This window comes from Rhinolophus ferrumequinum, chromosome 17, assembly GCF_004115265.2.
Source record: "Rhinolophus ferrumequinum isolate MPI-CBG mRhiFer1 chromosome 17, mRhiFer1_v1.p, whole genome shotgun sequence".
NCBI lineage: Eukaryota > Metazoa > Chordata > Mammalia > Chiroptera > Rhinolophidae > Rhinolophus > Rhinolophus ferrumequinum.
The window spans coordinates 21367729-21381711 of record NC_046300.1 but is presented as its reverse complement, the minus strand read 5'-3'; the positions used below and the strand labels follow the sequence as shown (position 1 = coordinate 21381711).

Below are 13983 nucleotides of genomic sequence, written 5' to 3'. Positions count from 1 at the left end.
AACATTATGTTAAGTGAAATAAGTCAGACAGAGAAAGACAAATCTTATTTACTCTTGTAGTAACCCTTTCACTTCATACTCAAACATGCAGATAATTTAAGCTGCTCTTTAATAATAGCTCTACATAGTCTTTAGAGATGTAGATCTATGATTTAGGTAACAATATTTCTTTTCTATATGCTTTCTTTTTTACCATATATACATTATATATGTATATATACACATGTATATAGTATATATATTATACATTATATATACTGATATATATACTGTTATATATATACATACATTATATATACTGATATATCAGTATATATAATGTGTATGTATGTGTGTGTGTGTGTATATATATATATATATGTATATCAGTATATATGTATTCCAGTCCTGGAAAAATTTGGATATTGCCTTGAGGTTGAAGATCATACACAAAAAAACCACTTAGTGTTTAGCATTATAATAATATGCATTCTTTGAGTGTTTCATACAAACTTCCCTTGAATGATTATTAAGGTATTTAAGCTTTTTAATAAGGCTCTGAGAATTATTAAATTCAGCATTCATCTCATTATAGTTAATGCTTTTGAACATACAATGTGAATGTCACTCTGGTAGCTGCTAAACATTTAGTAAATTAAAAAAAATATCGTTCCTACCCTTGCAGTTTAGATGCTTGATTCAAAATCAGTAAAAATTAAGATCAGTGAAACTGTGAAAGAATTAGACAAAATGGGCAAAAAAAATCTCACTTTGACAAGTTGAAAAGACAAAAAATAAAAGAAGCTAACAAACATACGGAGGTGAAAGTTGCTCTGAGGCTCTGTCTTGGAAACTGAGGGTAGATTGTATGAATTCATTGAATGCCTAACTCATCGATGGACAGTAACATTGACACCAGTTTTTCCTTGTGTTCGTGTGTATTTGTCTTTATTCTTTCTTTCAACATTTATTAATTAATTTATTCCAGAGACACCTCATGTGTCCCTACAGCATGCAAGGTATGGCATGGAGACAAAGTGTATTACTACCCAATGCGAAGCTAAGTCTTGCATACAGAATAACTAAAATGTGAGACACTAAACCTGATCTAAATGACATAGATCATAACTCTTATCACAGGAAGGTTCATGGGAGAATGTGAATTCTTCTGTATCTACGAATTGATTACAAATTCTATTTAGCTATCTTTTGGGTTTTGATTTCTTATTACATTTTAGTCAGTGAATGTGATCTGTAAAACAGATTATTTTAATATTTTTGATACTTCCTTTGTGACTCAATAGGTGATCAAATCTGTAAATGTTGCAGGCTTGAAACCAGTATGTATTCTTTAATTATTCAACGCCAGGTTCTATATTTGTTTATCAGTTTAAACTTGTTTTGTTGAACTCTTCTATTTCTTCACTAGTTTGTGTTTGTTTTACAATTTTTTATGAGAAGTAAATGAAAATATCCCATTTTAACTGTAGATTCATTAAAAATTTCTACTTTTAATTATCTGTTTTTGTTTGTGTATTTTAAGGCTAAGTTGTAGGTATACACAGGTTCAGAGCTATTATACTTTCTGGGTGGATTGTTTCTTTTAGCATTAAGAAATAACCCTTTTTTTCTCTGATTATGATTTCTGCCGTAACACCTGCTTTTTTCTAACATTAATGTTGCTATATTGGATTCCCTTTGTTAATAATTATTTATATATTCTATTGCCTTCCTTTCAGTTTTTCCATGTCACTAAGTTTTTCTTTAATTATACCTTTATTGACATATAATTTCTTCACTCTTTTAAAGTGTACAATTCAGTGGATTTTAGTATATTTATAGTTACTCAACCAATACCACTATCTAAGTTTTGAAAAAAATTTCATCACCCCAAAAGGAAACCACATACCCATGAGCAGTCACTGCTCATTTCTCACCTGCCCCCCAGTCCCTGGCAACCACCAATCTACTTCTGTCTCTATGGATTTACCTTTTCTGGACATTTCCGATAAATGCAATCATACATGTGGCCTTTTCTTGTTTGACTTTTCTAACTTTTCACTTAGCATGACGGTTTCAAAGTTCATCCATTTGGTAGTGTGTGTCAGGACTTCATTATTTTTAAAGGATATATAATATTCCATTGTATGGTTATACCACATATTATGTATTCATTGATGGACTATTTAGGTTGTTTCTATTTTTTGGCTATTATTAATAATTATTTTATGAACACTCATGTAGAATTTCTGCATAGCTATATGTTTTCATTTCTCATGGATATCTATCTATATAAATATAGATAGATAGATTTATTTGCTGGATCATAAGGTAACTCTACATTTAACATTTTGAGGAACTGTCAAACAGTATCCCACCATTTCACATACCCACTAGTAATGCATGAGGGTTCTAATTTTTCCATTCTTATTTTATCTTTGCTTAGACATAAAACCCAAGTCCCAAGCCCTTTTGCCCCTATCCTGGTACAAATGCCTTGTGGACCTTCACCATGTCAGTCCCCACCTATAGGGCTTTGCATTCCTCGTGTTTCTGACAGCTGGGTATTTCTTTTTCTTTCTTTAAAAGTCATATATGTATTAAAACTTAAAAGTTGTTTTACTTAGCACTTTTATGTATTTGTGAAGTTGAGAAAGGGGGAGTAGATATAGGGGATAGGCATTTGTACTGGATCAGTCTACCATTCCTAGAGGTTGAGCAGAGCAATGCAATTGCAGTGACTATGACGTGGCTGACTTAGAGTTGCAGGTGTTGTTTGGGGCTGTGGTCCAGAGTTTTCCTTCTAGGCTAAATTATTAATACTTGGACTGTATAGGATTCACTGTTACATTGAGCGCATCTGGTCCTATATGAACTAACTCACCTTTCTGTTGTTGCTATCTTACAGATGCAAATTTCCAAAAATAACACTAAAAAGAAAAGGCCCACATTTAGAAAAAGGAAGAGGTATGGTTTTTTTAAGTTAAAAAGTATTATAAAATTGAAACGTATGTATTAGATGTGCTTATTATATGAAATTTCCCCGATTCTTGATTCTGTTTGTCTAGGGAAACATTGTGTTTAAAATTTTTTAAAGCAATTAATAAGTAGTAGGCTTAGAAGTATGGAGAAAGTTTTATGTTTATATAAATATGTTGAACTAGAACTTTCAAAGATTAGTATCATGTAAGCAACAGATGAAAAGCAAGTTTTTACTTTAAAATAGGTAATACAAATCAGAAACAGGACTTTATTATGAACTAATAAGCCGCTGTGTGACAAGTTTTTGTGTTTATCATTGAACCAGCCATAGTTTACTTATTTATTATTTTTAATAAATAGTAATCAGTGCTATGTTAAAAGGAGTCCTACTCAAAGACAAAGACTGATCTTATATTGGGTTGGTGAAAAAATAATTGTGGTTTTTGCAATAATTTTTAACGTTTTAAACCGCAGTTACTTTTGCAGCAAACTGATAGTTCTTCTCTTCTTTTTTCTCCTTTATTCAGAAAATGAATAATGAAATTTTTAAGAAGGACCTTCAGTGTCTTATCTCAGTTACACTTCCCAGTTAACCCCATCAAATAGGTGGGGAGTGTATGATAATTATCTCTATTTAAAAGATGAAGAATTGTGGCTTAGAGAAGTTAAATGGCTCTCCTCGGATCTTATGGTTAGAGGAATGCACCTGAACAAATGTTTTCTGACTAAATTTGCATCATCGTGATGTGGAAAAGCATGGATTTTGCAGTTAGAATTTAGTTCTGTCACACTCAACCATTTACTTTACGTTGTCATTTTTTTCAATTTCTCAGAGTCTCAGTTTCTTTATAAAATGAAAGTAACAATTAGTAGTTTTTTTTGGCGGGAGGATTATATGAAAAAACCTATATGTAAGGTGCTTATTGTAGATCATTAGTGCTTTTCACCTACTGAGAGCTCAAATAATTATTATTCCACTTTGGTTTTTACTGTATCATGCTGCCTTACAGTATAAAACGACCAAGAAAAAGTACCTCAAGATAAAGAAATATACATTCATGATTTATAACTACCAATGCATCTACATGGATGGTCATTTAACTATATATGACTGATCTTTTGAAACTCAATCTGTCTAATTCTTTTTCTAGGAAAGCTATTTTAAAATGCTCTTTTGAAAATGTTTGCTCAGCTGATGCCTTATCAAAGGAAAACCTGGGTATGTGAAGCCTGGTCCTGCTTTTGATTCTTTTGCCTATATTTAATTCTACCAAATGTAGTTGTAGTCCTTTGCAGAAAAAAATGTACGTATATACATATCTGAGAAACATTAGTGGGTCATTTTTTAGTATTGATTTACATACTAAGGCTTTTCAATTGCCTTTCAGTTTCTGTTTCCTTGGGTTAAATTTTCTCTGGCTTTGTCATGTATTTAATTTTTTAAAAATCAAACACCGGCAGTTGTGGGAAGAAATACCAGCATCAATACATTTCAATCCAGACCTCTCCATTCCAAATGTATTGGGGTCCTAGGGGGTGCCAAAGGGAGAGAAGGAAGAAAAGCAGCAGCCTGGGGCTTCCAGCTGAATTAATTGCCATTGGTATTAGAACACAGTAGGGTGAGTGGGATGCAGGGAGAAAGTTTTAGTTTTCAAAAGTGCTTTACTCTTTTTACGTTTTCTTTAGTCTTAAAAAGCAGGCAAATGCTTATTTGCAAGATGGAACTTTGGAAGCCATGCAAAGCGGTTTTAAAGCACATTAGACCCCAAGAAGTTATTCATGCCATACTCCCTCTCCCCTGTAGCCACCCCCAGATCATATGGCACTGCATTTCAATTGGCTAAATAGCCATTTATTTATAGTCTCATTAAAAGAAAGGAAAACAGGCAGAGAAAGGGTGGGATGGCTATTTTATTTTAAGTCCTTATATTCCTTTTCTAAACCACTACAAAATTCTGTTGTTTCTATTCCTTCTTGAACTTATTCAGTTGTTGCTTTCCTGCTAATGAAGGTACCTTTTCTTGACTCTTTTGCCTCACAAGATCAGTTCAAATATTCCCATAGAAAGGCAAAAGTCAGCTTGTCCCTGGACTGAGTTCCCATGAGGAGACCCTGGCACGGCAGCTGAGGGCTCCAAGGCTGCGATCCTTCTCCCCGGAAACGCACAGGGAATACTGCAGAAGAAACCCACTGCAGCCAGGAGGCCAGGGACTGGAAATGACTCTTCATGTAAATGAGTGAATACATCTCAGTGCTTTTCCCTGGAAAGGGAAGCTTTTTCAGGAGTCACACACTCTGTATGGCTCTAAAAGTCTCAATAGTTAACTGTTAAAATAGTTAACCCAATCTGTGTTTTACTCCTCTAACCCATTTGGAACACCTACAGAGCAGAAGCATCTAGTCCACCATGTTCTCTGCAAGAGCTGACTACTTCCTTAAAGGGTGGTTCTTCATCAGTAGTTTAACCATCCTCAAACACTTCTCCCCCTACCCATAAGTTTATGGATTCCTAGATCCAATCCTCTGATATCTCTCATTTCTTTTTAAGGTAGGATCAGAGCTAGATCGAGTAACACGGGACAATTATACTCTCTTCCTGAATCTCTGAAAGCCTTGCTTTGCCGACCTTTTTGTCTCACACTCCAGTGCTAACGTCTCCTATCAGTCTCCTGCCCCAGACCTGCTGTCCCTTTACCGGTGTATGTGCTGCTGATTGCTCCTCTCTCCACCTTAGAGATCAGGAGGAGAGCTAATCAAGTGCAGCTACTTTAGTTTCCGAGTATCAGTTTCTTCGTCTGTAAAGAGGTACACTGGCCGCCTCCTTATCCAATAGGGAGAGGACTGTTTCTGGAAATTAATAGAAGAAGTTGAGGAATCATTAAATAATTCAAACTCTATGCCCATGGCTATGTAAAGATTTAATCTAAGAAATTAGTATTGGTGGCGCATGTCTGCATTTTTTGGAAAATTGCTACCAGGAATATCATGTATTATATTTGTATTGTCCCTATAACTCATTTTCCCCAGTGTTTAGGGACAAGAAAATCATCTATGATGATGAAATAATAATAGCAGTAATAATAATAATATAATAATAGTAATAATAACCAATACCTATAACAATTGCTATGTGTCCTCAGTATTTTAAGTATTTCATATATATCAGCTTATTTAGCCCTCACAAGGTCTGCGTGAAGTAGATAAAATAGTATTTTATCTCCCATTTTATTGATGGGGAAACTGAGGCACTTACGAGGTTATATGATTTTGCTAAGATCCCATAACTGCTTAAGTTAATGAAAGTGTGCAGCTACTTCTTTGGTTGCTTTGAGTATCAGGAAGCTTAAAGCTAAATTTATGTGTTTTTTTGGTACAGCACTGGTAATTGTTCTAAACATTTTAAAAATGTATTTATTGCCATTAGTATCCTCTTTAATGAATTGATTTTTGTTACTCTTAGTCCTCGAGAGTTTTCATTATTTGTTTCATTTTATCACTGTTATCTGCTGGTAAATAGCTAATTTCTTTTCGGGGAGTAGACACCTATAAATGTTTGATTCAATAAAAGATTGACATATTACCCAGGACAAACTAATAATCTATTACCATTCATTATTAAATTAGCAAAGGATGTGTTCATCATACACCTGGGACATGTAAGCATGGAAGAGAATGGTTAATAGAGGAAAGGTTTGGATCATGGGGTGAGCTCTAGAGGATGCATGAAGGGCCCTGGGGCCTGGCTCTGGGAGGTAGAAGTGGTGACAGGGAGAAAGGTGATGTCTTACTGCTCTAGACAAACTGTGCTCACCTCTTGGTGTGGAGTTACCTTTAACCTCTAGGCTGAAAAGTGCGGTTGGCCTTCATGCGCCTTTCCTACAAAACACCTCACCTCCTATTTGTGTCTCCAGGAAGGGTGCTCTCTTCTTCTTTACATTTCAGCCTGTATTTTACTCATCTCTACTTTTAAATTGCAAACACACAAAGGAGTGTTTGCGGTTCCTTAAAAACAAAACAGAACCAAGTACCTTTTCCTCCTGCTTCCTTTCCCCACTTTGTAAGAATGCCTTCAAAACTTCTAGTTGAAATGGCCCAGCAAATTTTAAGATGGTATTTTTTAGTGCCAGCTTTGGGATAACCCAAACAGTAACCTCTTTATGTAAGGGTGGAAACAGCTTCTTTAAACATTTAATGGAGAAGTAAAGATTAAAGGAAACTCTCTAAATAAACATTTGAATGCTTTTAAAATAGTGACTGATAATTGAGACAAACAGTAAGTTATTTCTTGTCAGTAATGGAAAAACAACACTGATTTATTTTACAAAAATTCATTTTTAAAAGCCAGATATGGACTTCAGTATGAGATTTTTTTTTTTTTCCACTTTCTCTGAGTGATGGAACAGCTGTAATGCTACCACTTTACTCTCAACAACAAATTCAGAGAAGTCAGGGAAACTACAGGATAATCAGTATTGACAGAAGATGATTGGTCATGCAATCAGCAAAGGCATTCATTCTGTCTCTATCTTTGGATGATATCATTGACCAATTTTGATAACCTAGTTTGTAGATTACAGTAACTGCTATTTCTTGAGAATTATTTTTGAACTCTATCAGTTTATAATATAGGAACACCCATTTAGAAAAGCAAAACTCCCTTTGCTCTGGAAGTAGAATTTGACATCAGTTGATGTTATGAACCCTGGTTGATTTATGAAGTCATCCATTACTTTGTCTACCCTTTGATCAAAAAGCAGTGTACATATTTTTCCAGATCACTTGAAAACAGAGAGCCTACAATGCCATTCAGCAGTGACATTCAGTACCATAAATTGATTGCATTTTAGCGTAGCTTTAGAAATATAAAGATGTTTGTGTGCCATTTTTCCTTTACAGCACAGCTCAAAAATCCATCTTCTCAACAGTGCATTAAATGTCAGTATCAATATCCATAGACTCGGAATATAAAGTAGGAAAACAAAACGTCAGTGAGTGGGACTGGGGAATCAGTCTGAAAGTAACCACAAATAGTTGTCTGTGAAGTACTAGGTTAGTAAGAAGTCTGTCATAAAGCGAGGTTAATTTCATTAGAAACATTGCTTCAACAAAAATGTACATTCTTCTAGCAATCATGATTCTGTAGACATAGGGTTGCATTCATATTTTTAGATAAACTTTCCAGGTGATTCTTATGCCCATCAAGATTTGAATACTATTGTTCTAGAATGTAATAGTTTATATTCTGTGTTCTTAGGCTTTAGCAATTACCATAGAACACAGATCTATGAGGATACAACTAACATGTCAGTTACAGTTTTTGTTTGTTTTTGAACACAGGAACTCGTTCTAAACTGTGGACTGGCTTATCAAATGCTGCTTTCAAACTGTTTTGAAAGTTTTCCATACAGAAAACCTAAGATTGGCTGGGAAGAGACGAGGGCCAGGAAGGCTCCTTGGTCTGTACCTATTTTCTTGAGTCCCCTGCCTTTAGTAGGCATGCAGTAAATATTTGTTGATTAAATATAAAAATACTTGGGACATGCAATACATTTTGACAGAAAAATTATTTCTGTAGACAAAACTGTAATGTGAAAAGTGTAAACTAAAAATTGTTTTTCTAGTGCTGTTGGGACAACCAAGGAAGGAAAACTTTCTATTTAATAACTTCCTATGACTTTATTTAACATTATTATTTAATAAACATGTTTTAGCAGAATTTTAAAATTTCCTTTTTATGAGTAATAGGTAAGAGAAAATTAACAACAAAGATGATAATAAAGTAAGGATTCGTTAGAACTCCAGGAAAGGAAATGATGCACAAAACTTTTTCATTAATAATCTCTTTTACCTTATAACATGCTTAGTTTACAAGGATACCTGTGTGTGTGTGTGTGTGTATGGATGTATATGTCATATGCATTGTTCCTAAACTTTATTAATCATAAAAAATTAAATATGTTCCACAATTAGATTAAAACTGAATGTTATTGCTGAGAACACCTTGCTTCTGTGTTCAAGGATAATATTTTAGCTCTAGGTTTGTGTCCTGCTTGGTCTATTTTCATGTTCTATGAACTTTCAACTGCTCTACCTAGTATGATTTTTGCCAATGAACAGTAGATAACAGGAGGTGTGTCAGATTTTTGTAACCAGAGTGGAAGGTGATGGGATGTGTATTCATGGCTTTTCTCTACATCGTGTTCCCTTTGAAAGGACTTCTTAAATGTTCCGTCTGTCTGTTGTGAAGGAGAGCAGGCCACACATGGCCTCCTTTCCTTGATCTTTATTTCAATGAGACTACATCAAATGAAAATATTTGTTTTCTTTAAGTCAGGAATTCAGTTGCACATTGTTAATCAGTAGTTGAGACTATAGTTATAATAAGCATTTCTTTTTTTTGGTGGCGGATATTATTTTATCTCAGCAAGTTCAGTGAGTTACCAGATTTTTTACTTACATATTTTTGTCACAGTAGTGCACGCATGCGTGCACACAGACACACACACACACACACACACACACACACACACACACCTTTTATAAGTGTGGGGTTTTTTTTAATACCAGATTAGGCAGTTAAGATGTGTTGATAGTTGGATAAGGAATAGGTTAGCCTGTGTCTAGCCTAGCCATTTAATTACATGGCTTCCCCTTTGAAACAGAAGTTTTAATAGTTTGTTACAGCAATGGGCAAATTGTGGTCCACAGTCCTACCAGTTGCTGCCTGTTTTTTGTATATAAAGTTTTATTGGAACATAGCCCCTCTCATTTGTTTGTGTACATGTCTATGGTTTGCACTACAACAGGAGAATTGAGTAGTTGTGACAGACACCATTTGGCCCACAAAGCCTGAAATATTTACTCTCTGGCCCTTCACAGAAAAAAATCTGCTGACCCTTGTTCTTGGTCTACAAATAGCATCATTTGTTGTCCTTGGCTCCTGATTTTAAACAAAACAAAATTCTAATGAGCTTTCGTTGTAGCAGGAATACTTTATGGGCTACACACTGTGAGAATGTCACCTATTTTTTTTAAGGAATAATTGCAAAATATTCACCTGGAAATCCATAATAATTTTGTATCAAGCAGAGGCCATATGTGAAAATTATCAATTAATTTTTATCTCGTAACTTTTAGAAGGTGTCTTCTTTTGGGGTGGTTAAGATTATAAATTAGATTGAATTAATTAAGCTGTAGCATTTTTTACTATGTTAATGATGTTTCTTTAGTTGTCTCTGAGACAGAAATTTTACTAAAAGAACTGGAGCAAATGCTACAACAAGCTCTAGAACCCACAGCAACACCTGATGAGTCTGAAGAGGACCGTGGAGAGGAAAACAATACAAGAGAAAAGGTAGTATTGATAGTTATTATCAGGCCTAAATAGCAACCTCAAATTCTTTACATGGCAGAAATTATTCCTGGATATACATTTTCATTGTAGGGAAAACTTTTTTCACTTCTGAAATTGGAGCCCTTGATTGTCATGAGCTGAATAAATAAACTAGAAGCCTGTTGAGAAATCATAATACATCCATCAGTCTTTGAAAAAATATCTGTGTTTTAGCAGAGGAGCTCTTTTTGTTTTTTTCTATCTTTGAGGTTGGGATAAAGTGGTTGAGGAAGTGCCACCACAGAGGGTCCTCCCGCTACTGCAGATCCCTACAGTTGGGAGAACGGGCCAGGATAAGAGCAGCTCACTGGGAAATCTGCCCTGTCTGTTTCATGCACAGTGATAACCTCTATAAGGAGGTTATCAACCCATTATTAACTGACTGGGGGTAGAATTTTTAATTGGAATACATGGCACCATTCATAGCAATGTGGTAGATGTAAGAAAAAGAAGTCATAAGGCAGACACTTCCACCAGGCATACAGCTGTTCCCTGAGCTGTTAGGAATAAAAATGGCAGCGAGGAGTCCTGTTTCCTTAAGGTTTCATTCATTCTCTCAGTTCATTCATTTAGATGTATCGTGGGCCTGGCGTCAAGAGAGCACAGGGTTAGGATCTCTGCCTGGAATCTAATGCCTGTGTCCCATCCTGGTCGTGTCACTGGAGACTTTGTAATTTGGCAAAGTTGCTTATCACTTGCCTCAGTGGATTGTCTTAAAGGTTAAATAAGGCAAACCAGGAAAAGTGCTTTGCATAGGAACTGACACCTAAGGCTCGCTGTTATTACAGATGAGAATTGAGGATGGCAGTCACTAGAGAGAACAAATGCTGAGATGTCTTTCCTTTATCTCTTTTCCCACATTCTCACTTTGAGCAACTACCCATCCACAAGTTTGTCTATTCTCAGATGCAGAAAAAGGTGGATTTGCAAATGGACAAGGCTGTTTACACACTTTGGCAGGCTGCCCAATTGCATGATTTCATTCAGAACTTCAACAAGAATGAAGATGATTTTTAAACATCTCTTTTATTGAGTTAGAAATCAAGAAATATATGGAATTTACAGTTAAGGAGATCAATGTGTTAAAAGAAAATAAAATTAATGTTAAAAACTCTTACTGAGTGCAAAAACATGATAGTTTTCTTAACTAGCACCAGCGATGCCAACTTGTACCTGAGTTTGCATGGTTACAATCCATTTTTTCCATTTAGAGTTCCTTTTTTAAAAAAACTTGTTTTCTATGTATGTGTATATATACAAACATACGCACATATATGTCTTACCTTTTGTATAGCAAGATTTATAGATTGTGACATATATCTTATATACTATGTAATTAATGTGCAAGTTTTTTTCTTTTCTAGAAAATGTGTGTTTTGTTTGAGCACCATATGGTTTTGTGCAGTGTTTTTTTTGCAATTTTTGCTGTTCGTCTTTTTCAAAAATACAGCCAGGTTGATTTTTATAGAGCTGTCCTGGAGCTTTTACTGTCACAGAATTGGCTTCTATTTTGCCATTATAACTAGTAACTTGATAAAACAGAAAATTACTTTTGATGTTTATTTCTTAAGGTAAAATGCATAGTGTTAATACATCACCAGGCAGGAGCTTGATTTTTGTTTTAAATTCTTGTATTATACTATTATATGCTTTCAAAAGGCATTTAGGAATTGTAAAAATGGACCATTTTAACTTCTGGCAGTCAGGTGAGTACCTCCTGCCGACTGGTTTATAAGCCACTCTCCACACTGAGCTTTGTAAGTCTGGTATTCACATCAGGTTCAGGATATTTAGGGTTTTAATTCACTTTTAAACGAGGAAAATAGCTTTGAAACCAACTATGAAAACTGGAGCAATTTTCAGTTTAAAAGTAAAGAAATGATCACCTCAGGGATGTTTTTCTTTCTTTTCTTTTTTTTCTTTAGGTAATAGGAAAAAATTATATGGCTTTCAAAGGTAACTCTACTTAAAATGGGAGATGTGCTTTGTTTTTAGGAGAAAGTAGCCTCTTATAAGTAACACTCCAAAAAGAGCCACTTGATGATTTTAAATTCTGAGCATGTTTATTCTCTGAGCAGATATTGTTCGAGCTATTTTCAAAGTTGTAAATTTGATGATGTTTTCATCATTCACTTCACTTATGAGTTTTCAAGTTGATTTTTCTCAAGCATTTATACCAATGGATGAGAGTAGCAATATGGAAAAAAAAAACAACATACACACATGGATAATCAAATTTCATTTCTATTTGTCACTGAAATACTTTGTGAGATTATTTTCCTCAGCAGAATCACCTTCCTAATTACATTCTTCTTTATCTAATATTAACACTGGATGACATGCCCTGGCTTGGCAAGCAATGGGAGGGAATTAATTTTAGATTTTTATAAAATCCATCTGAATAATTCACAAATTAGATAATCCATATACAAATAAGACAATTTATTGAATGATTAGTTATATTAAAGGTACATTTTTGATATATGAAAATACTTTATATAAACTACATGTGTATTCTTTTTTTTCCTTGAATTTCATGGGACGTTAACTCAACTTTTAATGAACCTTGAAGATATAAATCTCGTATGTGTCTGTATGTTTGCATTGTTTTTATCGGTGTCCTGTTCAACTAAGCTAGAGTAAACTATTACTATTCATTAATAATGCAGATGCTTATGAGAAGACCACAGAAAATGTGAATAAAACAGTTTTATTGTATTCCCTATAATAATTTAAAAAATAAACAAATACAGAAAACTCAATTAAAATGATCACATTTTTCCAAAACATAAAATTAAAAGTAATAAAATTTATAATGTTGGGGAATAGAGGTAAGACCTAAATAGTTAAGTTATTATACTAACAAATTTACTAAACATAATACTATATATGAGGATCATTATTTGACCACCACCCTGACAGAAAACTTTGTATGACTGCTGTGGCTTGAGGAGTTACTACTTTATGTTTAGTTATAAAAATTAAGCCCGGTTGTCAAGTAATTTTTATGTAGTTCTGATTAATTGTATTGTTGTTTTTACAGTTCTCTAAATGCAGCTCTGAAGCTTCTGTGTGCAGTCCATTTGAAAACCACTATGAAGAGGACTGTCTTGTAATTGATGGGATAAAACTAAAAGCTGGGGAATGTATTGAAAACATAACTAACAAGTTTAAAGAAATAGATGCTTTGATGTCTGAATTTTAGGGCATTATAGATACTTTCAAAAGTTAATTGTAAAAATATTTACATCTTTATATTTTCCCAAAGTCAAAAACTTAAAAATTTTTTCGTGAAATATATATATATATATGTATACTCTAGTTGATATTTGTAATAACTTTCTAGTTTATATTTTGAGAATATCCATTGTTTTGAGAGGCAATCAAATGATATCTAAGTTAGTGTTAAAAATTTAGAATTTAAATTTGTAGATGTTTGTAGATTTTTTTGTTTGCCCTAATTTTAAAATGGTTTATGAAACTTACTACACAAACACATGCTTTACAGTAATTATTTAAGCTCTTTATTCAAATGTGGCTGTTAAAATGGCTACCACAGATATTATAATTCTTACAGATAATTTAAACCTAATGTGCTTAGAGAATGTGTATTTGTAGTGGAATTAGGC

The 13983-nt window shown here is 34.0% G+C and overlaps 1 protein-coding gene across 1 annotated transcript in view; it reads left to right on the top strand.

Moving 5' to 3' along the window:
- The window catches only part of ZCWPW2 (zinc finger CW-type and PWWP domain containing 2), a 122208-nt gene extending 108649 nt beyond the window's left edge, over positions 1-13559 (top strand). The window contains exons 7-10 of the mRNA XM_033131767.1: positions 2888-2946; positions 4113-4180; positions 10191-10315; positions 13398-13559. Coding sequence (XP_032987658.1) covers positions 2888-2946; positions 4113-4180; positions 10191-10315; positions 13398-13559 — 414 coding nt within the window. The remainder of the gene's footprint in view (positions 1-2887; positions 2947-4112; positions 4181-10190; positions 10316-13397) is intronic.
- Positions 13560-13983: the final 424 nt, after the last annotated feature.